The sequence below is a fragment of the Chiloscyllium plagiosum genome, chromosome 12 (assembly GCF_004010195.1).
Source record: "Chiloscyllium plagiosum isolate BGI_BamShark_2017 chromosome 12, ASM401019v2, whole genome shotgun sequence".
In the NCBI taxonomy this organism is placed as follows: Eukaryota; Metazoa; Chordata; class Chondrichthyes; order Orectolobiformes; family Hemiscylliidae; genus Chiloscyllium; species Chiloscyllium plagiosum.
The window spans coordinates 44,563,380-44,577,628 of record NC_057721.1 but is presented as its reverse complement, the minus strand read 5'-3'; the positions used below and the strand labels follow the sequence as shown (position 1 = coordinate 44,577,628).

The following is a 14,249-nucleotide window of genomic DNA, read 5'->3' as shown; positions in this document are numbered from 1 at the left end:
CAGCAACCCAACTCTCTTTTGGAGAGGACTCTTCCATGAAGTAATTTATGGGCTTTTAAGATTTAGAGGTGTGAGACAGGAGTCAAGTATAATCTCTCTATTGTGCCCTGTGACCAACAATGTGCCACAAGGATCAGTGCTGGGTTCATTGCTTTTCATCATTTATCTAAATAATTTGCATGTGAACATAGGATGTATGATTAGTAAGTTTGCAGATGACACCAAAATTGGACAGTGAAGAAAGTTATCTCAGAGTACAATGGGATCTTGATCAGATGGGCTGATGGATCAAAAGGCTGAAGAGTGGCAGATGGAGTTTAATTTAGGTAAATGTGAGGTGCTGCATTTTGGAAAGGCAAACCAAGGCAAGACTTACACAGTTAATGATAAGGCCCTGGGGAATGTTGCTGAACAAAGACACTTTGGGGTGCAGGTGCATAGCTCCTTGAAAGTGAAGTTACAGGTAGACAGGTGGTGAAGAAGGCTTGCCTTCATTGGCCAGTACATTGACCATGGGAGTTGGGAGGTCATGTTGCAGCTGTACAGGATATTAGTGAGGTCACTTTTAGAATACTGCATTCAATTCTGATCTCCTTGCTATAGGAAAGATAGTGTTAAACTTGAAAGGATTCAGAAAAGACTTACAAGGATATTGCTCAGATTGTAGGGTTTGAGCTATAGGGAGAGGCTAAATAGGCTGGGGCAGCTTTTCCCTGCAGTGTTGGATGCTGACCAATGACCTTATCATAGAATGCCTATACTGTGTAAGCAGGCCATTCAGCTCAATGAGTCCACACCATTCCTCTAAAGAGCATCTCACCCAGACTCACCTTCCTACCCTATCCCTGTAACTCTACATTTCCGCGTGGCTAATGCACCCACTCCGTACACTACTGACAATTTCCCATGGCCAATTCACCTAACCTACACATCTTTGACTGCGGGATAAAACAAGAACACAAGGAGGAAACACACATAGACATGGGGAGAATGTGAAAATTCCACACAGACAGTAGCCCGAGGCTGGAATCAAAGTGGATTCCTGGTGCTGTGAGGCAGCAGTGCTAACCACTGAGCCAACGTACCACCCTAAGTGTTTCCTACACCTATCAGCCTTGCTCTTCACACTAACAGGAACACCCTCTCTCTGAATTCTTGTTAACTACATTTTGAAGCCTCCCACTTCCCAGCTGTTGATATACCTGCCAACAGCCTCCCCCAATAACTTTTGAAGGTTCTCTTTATAAAATCATAAGGGGCATGGATAGGGTGCATTGTCTTTATTCCAAGGTGTGAGAGTTTAAAACTACAGGGAATGGGTTTAAGGTGAGAAGGGAAAGATTTAAAAGGGACCTGAGGGGTAATTTTGGAATGAGCTGCCAGGAGGTGGAGGAGGCTGGTACAATTACAACATTACAAAGGCATCTGGATGGGTTTATGAATAGGGAGGGTTTAGAGGGATATGGCCAAATGCTGGCAAATGGAACTAGATTAATTTAGAATATCTGGCCAGTGCAGACAAGTTGGACTGAAGGGTCTGTTTCTGTGCTGTTAACTCTATGACTCCATCAAAAAGTACTTTTCTGATGTATAGCTGCCAAATCAGTTCCTCTACTATTCAATATAAACCATGCAAAAAAAAAAAGAAATGATTTTACGATTAATACATTAAAACGTAAATACTTATCTCAACAAAATGACAACCATGTCCAGTGTACTTTCTAATCACTTTGCTGTTTCTTCAATAGTTTATACTTGGAAGACCAACTTCATGCATGTGCTTCTAACTCATTCTCTCTAGTTTCATCCTATAATCCAATCCACATTCAGCTATTTATACTCTCCTACCACCTACTGCTCTGGCCACTCCCGCTTGCATTTTCTCACTATTTCCTGGAAAACTATTAGTACAAAGACAGAGGAAAGACTATAAACCGAGGAAGAGAAACAAAGATACAAAAATAGATGAACAGATAAAAGAGCAGAGGAACAGATATCAACAAAGAGAATAGGAGGCACAGTGACAGATCAACATAGGCAAATGGAGAAAGTTAGGAATATAGAAGGAAATTCATAGAAATGAGAGGAAAACACACCATTAACTTACATTTTACAGTGGCTTTGCCCCAGTAAAACAATCTTACTATACTTCACATAAAATGGACATTAAGTAGTGGTGGAGGAAGAATTTAGTGACCATACACATAACCAAAACTGTCTGCAGTGGCTGGGGCAACTTGGATGTTCAAAATAGAAATGAAAAATGGACAAACAAATGAGCTCAAGTCCTGACAGTAAAAATAGATGAACAGATAAAAGAGCAGAGGAACAGATATCAACAAAGAGAATAGAAGGCACAGTGACAGATCAACATAGGCAAATGGAGAAAGTTAGGAATATAGAAGGAAATTCATAGAAATGAGAGGAAAACATACCATTCCAATGAAATATGCACTGAGAGTTATTGGTCAGTTACATATAGCACCTCAATTGTGGAGGCTTGATTACATGGAGAAGTATATGGTCAAGTTTGTCATGGATACCAAACAGAGCCCAATGGTAGGTTCAGAACAGTTGCTAGACGAAGCAGTCCAGATAGTAAAGAGAGACAATTCAGAATCTGGTGACTGTTGTAGCTTTCAAGCTTCAAATATTTGGTGTCCACACCTTCATGCAAATCCAGAAATGTCTGGGATCTATAAGTGGTTAGGAAGATCTGTGATCTAGAGATTAGCTGGGATCTGGAGGTTGAGCTTGATTCAATGAAATAATTGTATGCATGACCTTTATGATACTGTGTGGATTTTTAACAATGAATCCCATTGTCTTTCATAGAGGATTCTGGAATATAGTCTATCTGTCCAACATCATTCAACATTGTTTATGCAGTAAAAATTCTGTATTCCTTAAAATAAAAAAAACTTAGTTGAATTTATAGCGCCTCACAGGAGTGTGAGAGGATAATGAATGTAAATTTGGTTTATGACCTCAGACTTTGTCATGACAGTCAGACAAGAGAGCACAGACTTACACTAATAAAACACAGATTTAGTACTAATGTCAAAATGTTAGCTTTGGCTCACAGGTAGAACGGTTGCCCCTGAGACACAAGATTATGAGTTCAGGTCCCATTCCAGAGACATGAATGCATAATGTGATCGGATCATTCATTACAGTTACAAGGGATTTCTGTTATGCTTGTTGCTCATTTCTTGCTTGCAACACAATTTCACCTAAAGCACAGATCACATGTCCAGGTATACAATATCTTTTACATGTCTGTAACCCTTTCATTTTCTGGATCAACTTAAAGGCAGTTTCATCACAAAATCTGGACTCCTTCATAAAGCATTCCCAAAGCATCATACACTTGGCAGTGAGAAAGTACTCAAATTCTTTAGTATTCTTGACCACATATGATTCAGGAAACATCAGCATTTTGAATGAGCAAATTACCTTTGTCCTGCACGGTGACCATGACCAGCCCAGACTCATCCTCTCCTAGTTTATACCAGATATTGTTGGCAGTTTGAATCCACTCCTCCACGTGACATGAGTAATTGCCTGTATCACTGCTTGCAGAGTCCTGCACAGTCAAGCTGTACAATCCATTGGAAGGTCTCTCTAATTGCAGCCTGTCCTTCATTCCCTCAACTCCATCCAGTGAAACATCGAACCCAAACACTGAATTGTGATCAACTTTTAAAATGGTCTCCTTCACGATTTGGTCAGCACCTTGTTTGACTTTCCACACGAACCAGGTTACAGCAAACTGAGAATTATCTTGTGTTTGTTGGGTTACATTACAGGTGAGCTGAAACAGGTCCTTCTCCGGTACGCTAATATTCAATTCAGTTTTATCCACTTGCATTTTAAATTCTGTTTGCAAAATCGAAAACAAGAAGTTAATGGATTTTAATGTGTAACTTGTGAAAATCTGAGAAAGTCAATGTACCCACTTTTCTATATGTTGAACAAACTCACCAATCAGGTGCTCCCAACATGGTGTCACATTGGAGCAAATGGGCAGGTCAGGGAATCAGAGCCACCGTGTTACAGTTGTATCTCCAATCCTTACCTCCGTTATGCATTGCTTCCTACTGGGAGTGCTGGATCAGTGAATTTGTCTCATATTCACACTATTCCCAACTTTTAAGGGGTGAAGCAAAGGACATTCAGTCATCTCTGCCCAGTTCAACCCACCAGGAGGGAAAGATGTAGGAGGGACCCTTGCTACCCTTGTCAAATATAATAATTACAGAAGAATCCGCAGAACAAAGTCGATGGAACTTTGAATTAAACAGAATACATGACCACAATAGGAGGGCAGGATTAAGTTCATTTAGAATGTTCAGTTTGTTGACTTCTTGTGGCCCAGGACCACAGATTAAAATACGCATCAATTATTTTGGGTTACTGAAGGATTACATAATCAAGCCACTTTAGCAAAGCCAAGAGGAAAGACTAAAAAATGACAGGCAGCAAAAAGATGCAGTTACACTGTAAATAGTGGAGTTCAGATATTCCAAACACCTGAGCAACTAGGAGAAAGTCATCATTCTTTTCTCAATTTTTCTTTTCCTCCATCCATTTGATACCTGACCCTGGAGCTATGTGCTTACTACTTTATCGGATGAAATACAGTATTTACTCAAATGCCATTACAAACCTTGATTTCATTCAAGGCTAATAATATTACCGTGGCAAACTTTCAGTTGTTCAATCTGACCACATGGAAACCAGAAGCTGAATTGTCCCAACTTTGTGGGTACTATTGCAGTGCACACGAGGGTATTCTTTTAGAATTTATAAGAGTGGGGACACACATGGTACAGGTATAAAGCAATGCTTCTTGAAACTTCTCCCATTGTGACCCCATATTGACATTTGAAAATTGTCACAGGATGTGATATTTTGATTTCCTGAGAGCAGACAGAGATCTGGAGATAAAATCAGGAGCGCCTTTGCTGTGTATCTGGCCTGTGTTGGATGTGGACCTGTCATATATTTTACATCTGTGAATTGTCAACAGTGGGAAATAGTTGTCATTAAGTCCAAGATAGAGTTCGGGAATCTCATGACCACTGGTTCACTATCATGTAAAGGCAGCATGGACCAGTTGGCTTTGTGCAGTTGTGTAAGGTCAATGATTTTCCTTGCCTAACCCTATGTCACAGGGAGGGAAACAGGAGACAGGGTTCCTGCATGGAAGCTTGGAAATGGCAACTATGAGTCAATGGTGAGCAGATTGTAGAGTGGGGTCACTATTCTAGAAGAGTGAGGGCTCACAGTTATAGAGAAGTGAAATGGGAAGGGTCTTGCATCCTGGACATGATGCGGATAGTGAAATCAAGAAAATCTGGGAGCAAAGTTAGTACAATCCAAATGTGAGTCCATTTTAGATTATTGATTGGCAGAATCCTTGCAGGGATATGGGTTCACCTACAACATTTCAACTACACCTGCAGAGATTATTCTTCGACAATGTCCTTTATAATGATGGAAGAGAGGACCAGTTGAGCTTGCAAGTTCAGCTGTGTCCCATAGAGTGGCGAATACAGTACTAGACATTAACATGAATATTACAAAAACACAACATTGTTTCTTTCACAATAAAGGAAATGTCTCTAACATCCCTAACATCAATGAGGTGTTTGCGATTTTGGAGAAGATTTGTAGCTCAGGTTGTGGATCAGGTTGTATGTTTGCTCACTGAGCTGGTAGTTTAGATTAGATTACATTAGATTAGATTACATTACAGTGTGGAAACAGGCCCTTCGGCCCAACAAGTCCACACCGACCCGCCGATGAGGTGTTTGCGATTTTGGAGAAGATTTGTAGCTCAGGATGTGGATCAGGTTGTATGTTTGCTCGCTGAGCTGGTAGTTTATTCTCAGATATTTTAATCCCATGCTAGGTAACATCGTCAGTGAACCTCCGATGAAGCGCTGATGTTCTGTCCTGCTTGCTATTTCTGCATCTTGGTCTGTTGTGGTGGGTGATATCTGTTGGGATGGGTGAGGGATGCCAGCATATTTAAGTTTGACTAAGATAGTCTCAACAAATAATGATGATACATACATGAGTAAAGTGAAATCAATGTAATGTGAAATACTTACAACTTGAATTTAATTTTGAGGAATACCTACACCATCTTTGCTATAGGAAGGATGTTGTGAAACTTGAAAGGGTTCAGAAAAGATTTACAAGGATGTTGCCAGGATTGGAGGGTTTGAGCTATAGGGAGAGGTTGAATAGTCTGGGGCTATTTTCCTTAGAATGTTGGAGGCTGAGGGGTGACCTTATAGTTTATAAAATGATGAGGGGCATGGATAGATAAATAGACAAAGTCTTTTCGCTGGCTTGGGGGAGTCCAGAACTAGAGGCCAAAGGTTTAAGTTGAGAGGGGAAAGATTTAAAAGGGACCTAAGGGGCAACTTTTTCAAGCAGAGGATTGTGCATGTATGGAATGAGCTGCCAGAGGAAGTGGTAGAAGCTGGTAAAATTATGGGTATATGAATAGGAAGGGATTAGAGGGATATGGGCCAAGTGCTGGCAAATGGACTAGATTTATTTAGAATATCTGGGTGGCATGGATGGGTTGGATGAAGGGTCTGTTTCCATGCTGTACATCTCTATGACTCTATGACTAAATGTGCTTTGCATGCAGACTGCTGGCACTTCTAGCTTTAATTTTAATCAGGTCGGAAGAGGCAAAAAAGGAAATGAAAGTAACTATGTTGGTATGTTTTTGAGAAAATCCCAGTCATGGAGTTAGCTCCATGATGTCTGCCCATCTCCAAGCACTTTTCCCATTGAGCGGTCCCTAGTGGCTGAAGTTTTCCAGCCTCATTTTCTTGATGTACATACCGTGAGTGATGCTTTCCCCACCCCACAACCCACCACAGTAATGAGGCAGTCAAGTCCACATCCATAATGTGCAGACTCAGGTGTGAAAATTATTGCCTGCTGTCTTGAGACATGCGTTGTATATTGCAGCCAATTTCCATTTAACACTAGCAGGAAGATTACACTACATTAAAAATGTATCATCAAAACCACAGCTGGAGGCTTACATTTGGTCCCAATACAATGTGAGCTGTCAAATGAATTTCTTTCTGGAAAGGTTCCAATCCACAACAGCCTAATTCATGTCTTTCCTCCTATATACATGTATTAAAAAATAGATTCTGTCCAACTGATCTCAAAATTTCAATTTTTCTGAATTATTCCTTGTGATACAATAATATTTTAATTTCTTGAGTTTCCTGGAGCTCAATCCCCTCAGCTTACTCAAATAAACTGTTGTCTTGGCAAGATAATTCTGTCTCTATTGCAGCTGATCACATCTTATACCTTTTCTGCCTATAGTCACTGAAGTTGACACCAGGTTAATCATGAGTAAATGAGACAGAGATGAATGTCCAGCTAATATTTCAATTGAAATGACTCTTTTAAAGGAAGTCACACTGTGATTAAGTCAATATTAACACCAGCATCACTAATGAGATTTAAAGAGATTGCCTCAGGCAAACTAAAGCTATATGATTAGATTTGCTTGGCAATTTTTCATTTATTTCCATTTAATAACATCTGTGCCTTGACTCACAAGTAACCAATATCACAATTATTATCCAAGAAATTTATATATAACTGCGTGATTATACCTCTGGCCACAAGAACATGGGAACTAAGAACAGGAATAGGCCATTTGGTACTTCAAGCCTGCTCGGTCATTCAATAATGTTTGATTGAGCTGATCCTGGCCAGAGTTCCACTTTACTGCCTAAGCCCCATTGGCCTAGACTCCCTTGAAGATCAATAAACCAGCTTTCTTGACTTCCTGAGATGAAAACTTCCAGTTTAACAACACTCTAAGAAGAAATTTCTCTTCGTTTTCATCTTAAATGGGAGACTCTCATATTGAAACTATGTCTGTAGTCCTGGGACCCCCGACAGCAGGAAACACTCTCTCAGCACCCTCTCTGTCAAACAGTCTCAAGTGCTCATGTTTCTAAATTGTCTCTGATTCCCTGCCCTTTAAGGACAGCTCTCCGACCATGATATACTCTTTCCTCCTCCACCCCATTGCATATATACATGTATGCACGTTCTTAATGTACACCAAAACTTTTAAGCTGTCAAAGTGTGATATACTATCAGACAGAGCAATGCTACAAACAGGAATAACTTTTCTCAGCTACTGACCAAAAAGACTTGACAGAAAACATTAAATCATACAAAGTACATGCATGTGAATTTTAAAACATGGGATGCAAACAGAGAACACATGGAAATCAGAATATTGTCATAAATGCACAGCCTGGATGAAGTGAATAGTATTGAGTCCACTTAAGAACATGATGCCTTTATTACTGAGATAACTGAAATTGATCAATGTTGCAGTATCCAGCCAACAGGACCGACCTAACCCATGACAGTGACAGTGCACTTCTTTGAAATACAGAGCACAGGATAGCAGCTCTCAAGCTTTTCAGGAAACCAGAGCACGCATTTAAATATTGCTAATCCCACATTACTTGCATTAAACGTGTGAGATTTTAAGGGTTGGGGCAACACATACAGCAAGCAAGATACTTAAACAGCATGCATTGAGGTATTATGATGGACAATGTGTTTTGATTCCAGCGTCTGTGTTGGAGGCAAGATAACATAGCTTAGATGTGAATTGATAGTGCAATGGATTTGATGCCAAAACATGCTAAACATTCTCTGCTCTATTTATGGTGCAAACATCATTGTAATTTAAAATGGAGGCTAACTCAGTCCACATCAATCAGCTGAAAGGTATTATATTTCAGAAACCAGATTTCAGCTAATTCTGCATAATTTAATTCCTCATACAGTCATGTCTTAAAATTTCTAGTAAGGTGGACACATATAATATGGTCTGATGCTGAACAGATGAATAGCTTTTGAAACTGTCATTCATTAAAGCATTTTTTCCAAAACTGAAAATAATAGCTCTACTATACCTGGTTGTTGTACAGTCACGATAGTCAGTCCAGACTGATCTTCTCCCAGTTTATACCATACATCACTGGGATCAAGCAGCCACTCCTCCACATAACAGTAGTAACTGCCAGTGTCAGATGTAGTTGCTTTCTGCAGTATCACACTATATAGATCAGTGGTAGCTTTTTCAAATTGTAATCTATCCCTCAGACTTGCACTGTTATTGATGGAGCTGCCATATTCAAAAACAGAATTCTGATTCAGGTGGAGAATGGTGTATGGTTCTTCCTCCTTTATTTTCTGGGAATACCATGTCACAGATAGTTGTGAATCCAGGTTGGTACGGTTGCTGATCTTGCATTCTAGTTGAATTTGGCTGTCCTCAGGCACAGTAATACTTTTCTCAATTTTTTCAGTTTGCAAGTTGCTTTCTGTAGGTACAAAAGAGTTTTCACTTTAATAAAAGGAAACCCTAAAGCCAAAGACTTTAAATATTAGAGAAGCTTGGTTCCACAACCTCACAAACAGATTAATTTATTGGTTATTCAATTCAAATGTATTAACTTGATAGAGTTAAGAAAAGTGATTTCTGAAAACACAAGTAGGTTAACTTTTACATTTTGATGCATCAAATGGGATGAAACAGAAATCACGAGAAAGCACAGCATCACAAAACAGTTACAAGGAAAGAGACCACTCAGCCCACCATGCCTGTGCCAGGTCTTTTTAAAAGCTATTCAGTTAGTTCCGCCCTTCGGTCATTTCTCCATAGCCCTGCAATTATTTTCTTTTTGGGTAACTTTCTAATTTATTTTTGAAATTCATGATTTAAGCTGCCTCTACCTCACTCTCAGACAGTGCATTCTGGATACTACCCTCTTGCTGAGTGAAAGGTTTTTCCTCATGTCGCCTCCGATATTTTTGAAAAACATTTTATATTGGCGACCTCAAGTACTTGATCTTTCTTTAAAGAGGAACCTACATACTGTCCAGATACCTCATGATTCTAAACACTTCTATCAAATGTCTTAACCTTCACTTTTCTAAAGAAAAACCCCTATTTTGTCCAATTGATCCATTTTACTAACTTTGTAAATCTTTTCTGTAGGCATTCCATTGCATTCACACCCTGAAAGCACAATGCCCAGAATTGGTTCAAATAGTGGTTTGTGAAGGTTTTGCATAAATTGCTTCTTTTTGTACTTGATGCTTATATTCATAAAACACAGAAACTCAAATACTTTATTGGCCACTTTCTCAACATTTCCTGCCAGTTTCGAAGAGTTTGGAGAAAAAGAAATGGAATTTATTCATCTTCCACAGATCTAGGATTTTAGTTAATCCAAGATGAAGGACAAGAAAAAATTGTGGCTGTAATAGCTGCTCCTTTTTTGAGGTATTTTAGGTGTTGGAAATGATTTCCTCTAATTGCAGGAGCAGCAATTATTGTTTTATAAGCTGTTGCATTGTTTTGCAACTTTGGTGTGAGAAAGATCAAAACAATGGCACTTTAAAAAGGAGCAAGACAGACAAAGGCAGAGATCACATGGTCAGAGAAAGAAACCTATGCTGCTGTCTAAGAAAAATTAACAAACAGTAAAATTCACAGCTGACTTTGGAGGAATCTATGTGAGAGAGATCACAGCACGGGAGAAGCTAAGTGCATAGTTTTTTAAGCATCACTTTGCTGTAAATCTACAATAGGGAGTAGAGTGGGTTCTTTTTTGATTATGTTTTATTGATATCTGTCTCCTGATTAAACTTTAAAAATATAAACATAGGTACCAAGTTAGCCTGGAGCAGTGTTTTTTAGAGCAATACAATGGTGCTATTTTCTGGGTCTGTAGATTGTTAAGGAGCATAGGTGGCCTTTAGTAGAGTGATGTACCCTTCCTGTAGCCTGTGGGAGATAGGAAGAGTTCCATGTTACTGATGATTATGTCTGCAGCAAGTGTCTTTGGTTGCGAAACCTATCATATCGCATGGATTGGCTGGAGCTGCAGTTAGAGGCAATAAGGAATTTACAGGAGCTGGGAATGTGATGGATGGCAGCTATAGGAAGGGAGAAAAACCACAGATACAATAAGGTAGATGGGTTATCTCCAGGAAAGGTAGGAGAGGGAGGCAGGTAGTGTAGGAGTCTCCTGTGACTATCCCATCTCAAACAAGTATGCTATTTTGGAAAATGAAGGGGATGATGGACTCTCAGGGGAACGTAGCACAAACAGCCAAGTCTCTGGTCCTGACAATGGTTCTAATATAATGAGAGGTACTTCAGGTTCCAAGCGATTGATGGCAATAGAGGCCTCTCTAGTCAGAGACACAGGCCGATGTTTCTGTGGCTGACAGCAAGAAATCAGAATAATGTGTTGCCTCCCTGGTGTCACGACCAAGGATACCTTGGAGAATACTCACAAGTGCAGAATACTCCCAAAGGGAAGAGGGATCAATACGAGGTCATTGTACACATTGTAACCAATGACACAGGAGGGAAAAAGAATGAGATTCTGAAGGGAGAATAAAGGAAGTTAGGCAGGAATTGAAAAAGGAGATCCTTGAGGGTAATAATATCTGGGTTACTCCTGGTGCAACAAGCTAGTGAGGGTAGGAATAGAAGAATAGAGCAGATGAATGAGTGGCTGAGGAGCTGGTGCAGGGGAGAAAGGTCCACATTTTTGGATCATTGAAATCTCTCCTGTGATAGAAGTGACCTGTACAAGAAGGATGGAATGCACCTGAATAGGAAGTGGACTATTATACTGGCAGGGAGATTTGCTAGAGTTGCATGGGAAGATTTAAACGGGTAAGGTTGGTGTTTGGGGGGGGGGGGGGGCGGGGAGAGGATAAGGAGTAAACGATAAGTGGGGAGAGAGAACAGTTAGACTGACAAAGGAGTAGTTAATAGGAATTGTTTAAGAGCTGTAATGGAGCAGTGGTAATATCCCCACCTCTGGGGTAGAGATCTAGGTTCAAGTCTCACTAGCTACAAGGCCCTGTAATAACATCACTGATGCACATTCTCCCCGTGTCTGCGTGGGTTTCCTGCGGGTGCTCTGGTTTCCTCCCACAGTCCAAAGATGTGCAGGCCAGGTGAATTGGCCATGCTAAATTGCCCGTAGTGTTAGGTGCATTAGTCAGAGGGAAATGGGTCTTGGTGGGTTGCTCTTCGGAGGGTCGGTGTGGACTGGTTGGGCCGAAGGGCCCGTTTCCACACTGTAGGGAATCTAATCTTTCAAAAAAACAGCTTGCTTTGAAACTATCGATCCCAGTCACTTTAATTAACAAGGCGTCCTGTTTATCATTTGGAGTGAAAATTCAGAATGTTAGTAGTGAGGAAAAAGAAATATCTGCAAATCGGGCTGGACTAATCCTTTCCTCAATTCTGTTTCTGTTTAAATAGTGTTTGGGGAGTGGGGGGAGGGGGATGCGGAGGAATAGTTTGACAACGGCTTTCCCGGTAAACATGCAAAATGCAACATTGAGGGAATACCTTGGCGCAGCGGCAGCAGTATCGGGGGCAAACTCGAGCGGGCGCTGAACATCCTTCAAGTACTGACCACTCCAGCGAATTGGTACAGCGGGCTGCCAGGATGGGAGGGTGGGTCGTAGGGGGCATGGACCTGACCAGGTAGTCACGGAGGGAACGGTCCATTTACTTCAATGCCAGAGGCCTAACAGGGAAGGCAGATGAACTCAGCATATGGTTAGGAACATGGGACTGGGATATCATCGCAATTACAGAAACATGGCTCAGGGATAGACAGGACTGGCAGCTTAATGTTCCAGAATATAAGTGCGATTGGAAGGATAGAAAGGTGAGGGGGGGGGGTGCAAGAGATGAGGAGGAGTAGCACTTTTGATAAAGGGTAGCATTACTGCTGTACTTAGGGAGGATATTGCCATAGTGTTTAGAGTTTAGATGGAGAAGAATTTATTAGTTACGTACAAGAACATTTTCTGATTCAGTGTGTGGTTGTGCCTAGAGAAGGTGGAAAACCTGACCGACTGTTTGAAAATAAGGCAGGGCAAGTGACTGAGGTGTCAGTGGGGGAGCACTTTGGGCCAGTGACCATAATTCTATTACTTTTGAAACAGTGATGGAAAAGGATAGACCAGATCTAAAAGCTGAAGTTCTAAATTGGAGGAAGACCAATTACAACAGGATCTTGACCAGATGGGCCAATGGGCTGAGAAGTGAAAGATGGAGTTTAATTCAGATAAATGTGAGGTGCTGCATTTTGGGAAAGCAAATCTTAGCAGGACTTAAACACTTAATGGTAAGGTCCTAGGGAGTGTTGCTGAACAAAGAGACAGTGGAGTGCAGGTTCATAGCTCCTTGAAAGTGGAGTTGCAAGTAGATAGGATAGTTAAGAAGGCAATTAGTATGCTTTCCTTTATTGGTCAGAGTATTGAGTACAGGAGTTGGGAGGTCTTGTTGCAGCTGTACAGGACATTGGTTAGGCCACTGTTGGCATATTGCATGCAATTCTGGTCTCCTTCCTAACGGAAAGATGTTGAGAAACTTGAAAGGGTTCAGAAAAGATTTACAAGGATGTTGCCAGGGTTGGAGGATCTGAGCTATAGGGAGAGGCTGGGGCTGTTTTCTCTGGAGTGTTGGAGGCTGAGGGGTGACCTTATTGAGGTTTACAAAATTATGAGGGGGCATGGATAGAATAAATAGATAAATTCTTTTCCCTGGGGTCAGGGAGTCCAGAACTAGAGGGCATAGATTTAGATTGAGAGGGGAAAGATATAAAAGAGACCTAAGGGGCAACTTTTCATGCAGAAGATGGTACGTATATGGAATGAGCTGCCAGAGAAAGTGGTGGAGGCTGGTACAATTGCAACATTTAAAAGGCATTTGGATGGGTATATGAATAGGAAGGGTTTGGAGGGATATGGGCTGGGTGCTGGCAAGTGCGACAAGATTGGGTTGGGATAACTGGTCAGCATGGACGGGTTGGACCGAAGGATATGTTTCCGTGCTGCACATCTCTATGACTCTATAACTATAGACCGATGAGCCTGACATTGGTGGTGGGCAAGTTGTTGGAGGGAATCCTGAGGGACAGGATTTACATGTATTTAGAAAGGCAAGGACTGATTAGGGATAACCAACATGGCTTTGTGCGTGGGAAATCATGTCTCATTAACTTGATTGAGTATTTTTGAAGAAGTAACAAAGAGGATTGATGAGGGCAGAGCTGTAGATGTGATCTATATGGACTTCAGTAAGGCTTTTGACAAGGTTCCTTCTGGTAGACTGACGAGCA

The 14,249-nt window shown here is 40.9% G+C and overlaps 1 protein-coding gene across 1 annotated transcript in view; it reads right to left on the bottom strand.

Moving 5' to 3' along the window:
- Window positions 1–14,249, bottom strand: part of LOC122555183 (immunoglobulin superfamily member 3-like) — a 243,563-nt gene that overhangs the window by 15,189 nt on the left and 214,125 nt on the right. The window contains exons 8-9 of the mRNA XM_043700921.1: window positions 8,997–9,407; window positions 3,457–3,879 (exon numbers count right to left, since the gene is read on the bottom strand). Of these exons, the coding sequence (XP_043556856.1) occupies window positions 3,457–3,879; window positions 8,997–9,407 (834 nt within the window). The remainder of the gene's footprint in view (window positions 1–3,456; window positions 3,880–8,996; window positions 9,408–14,249) is intronic.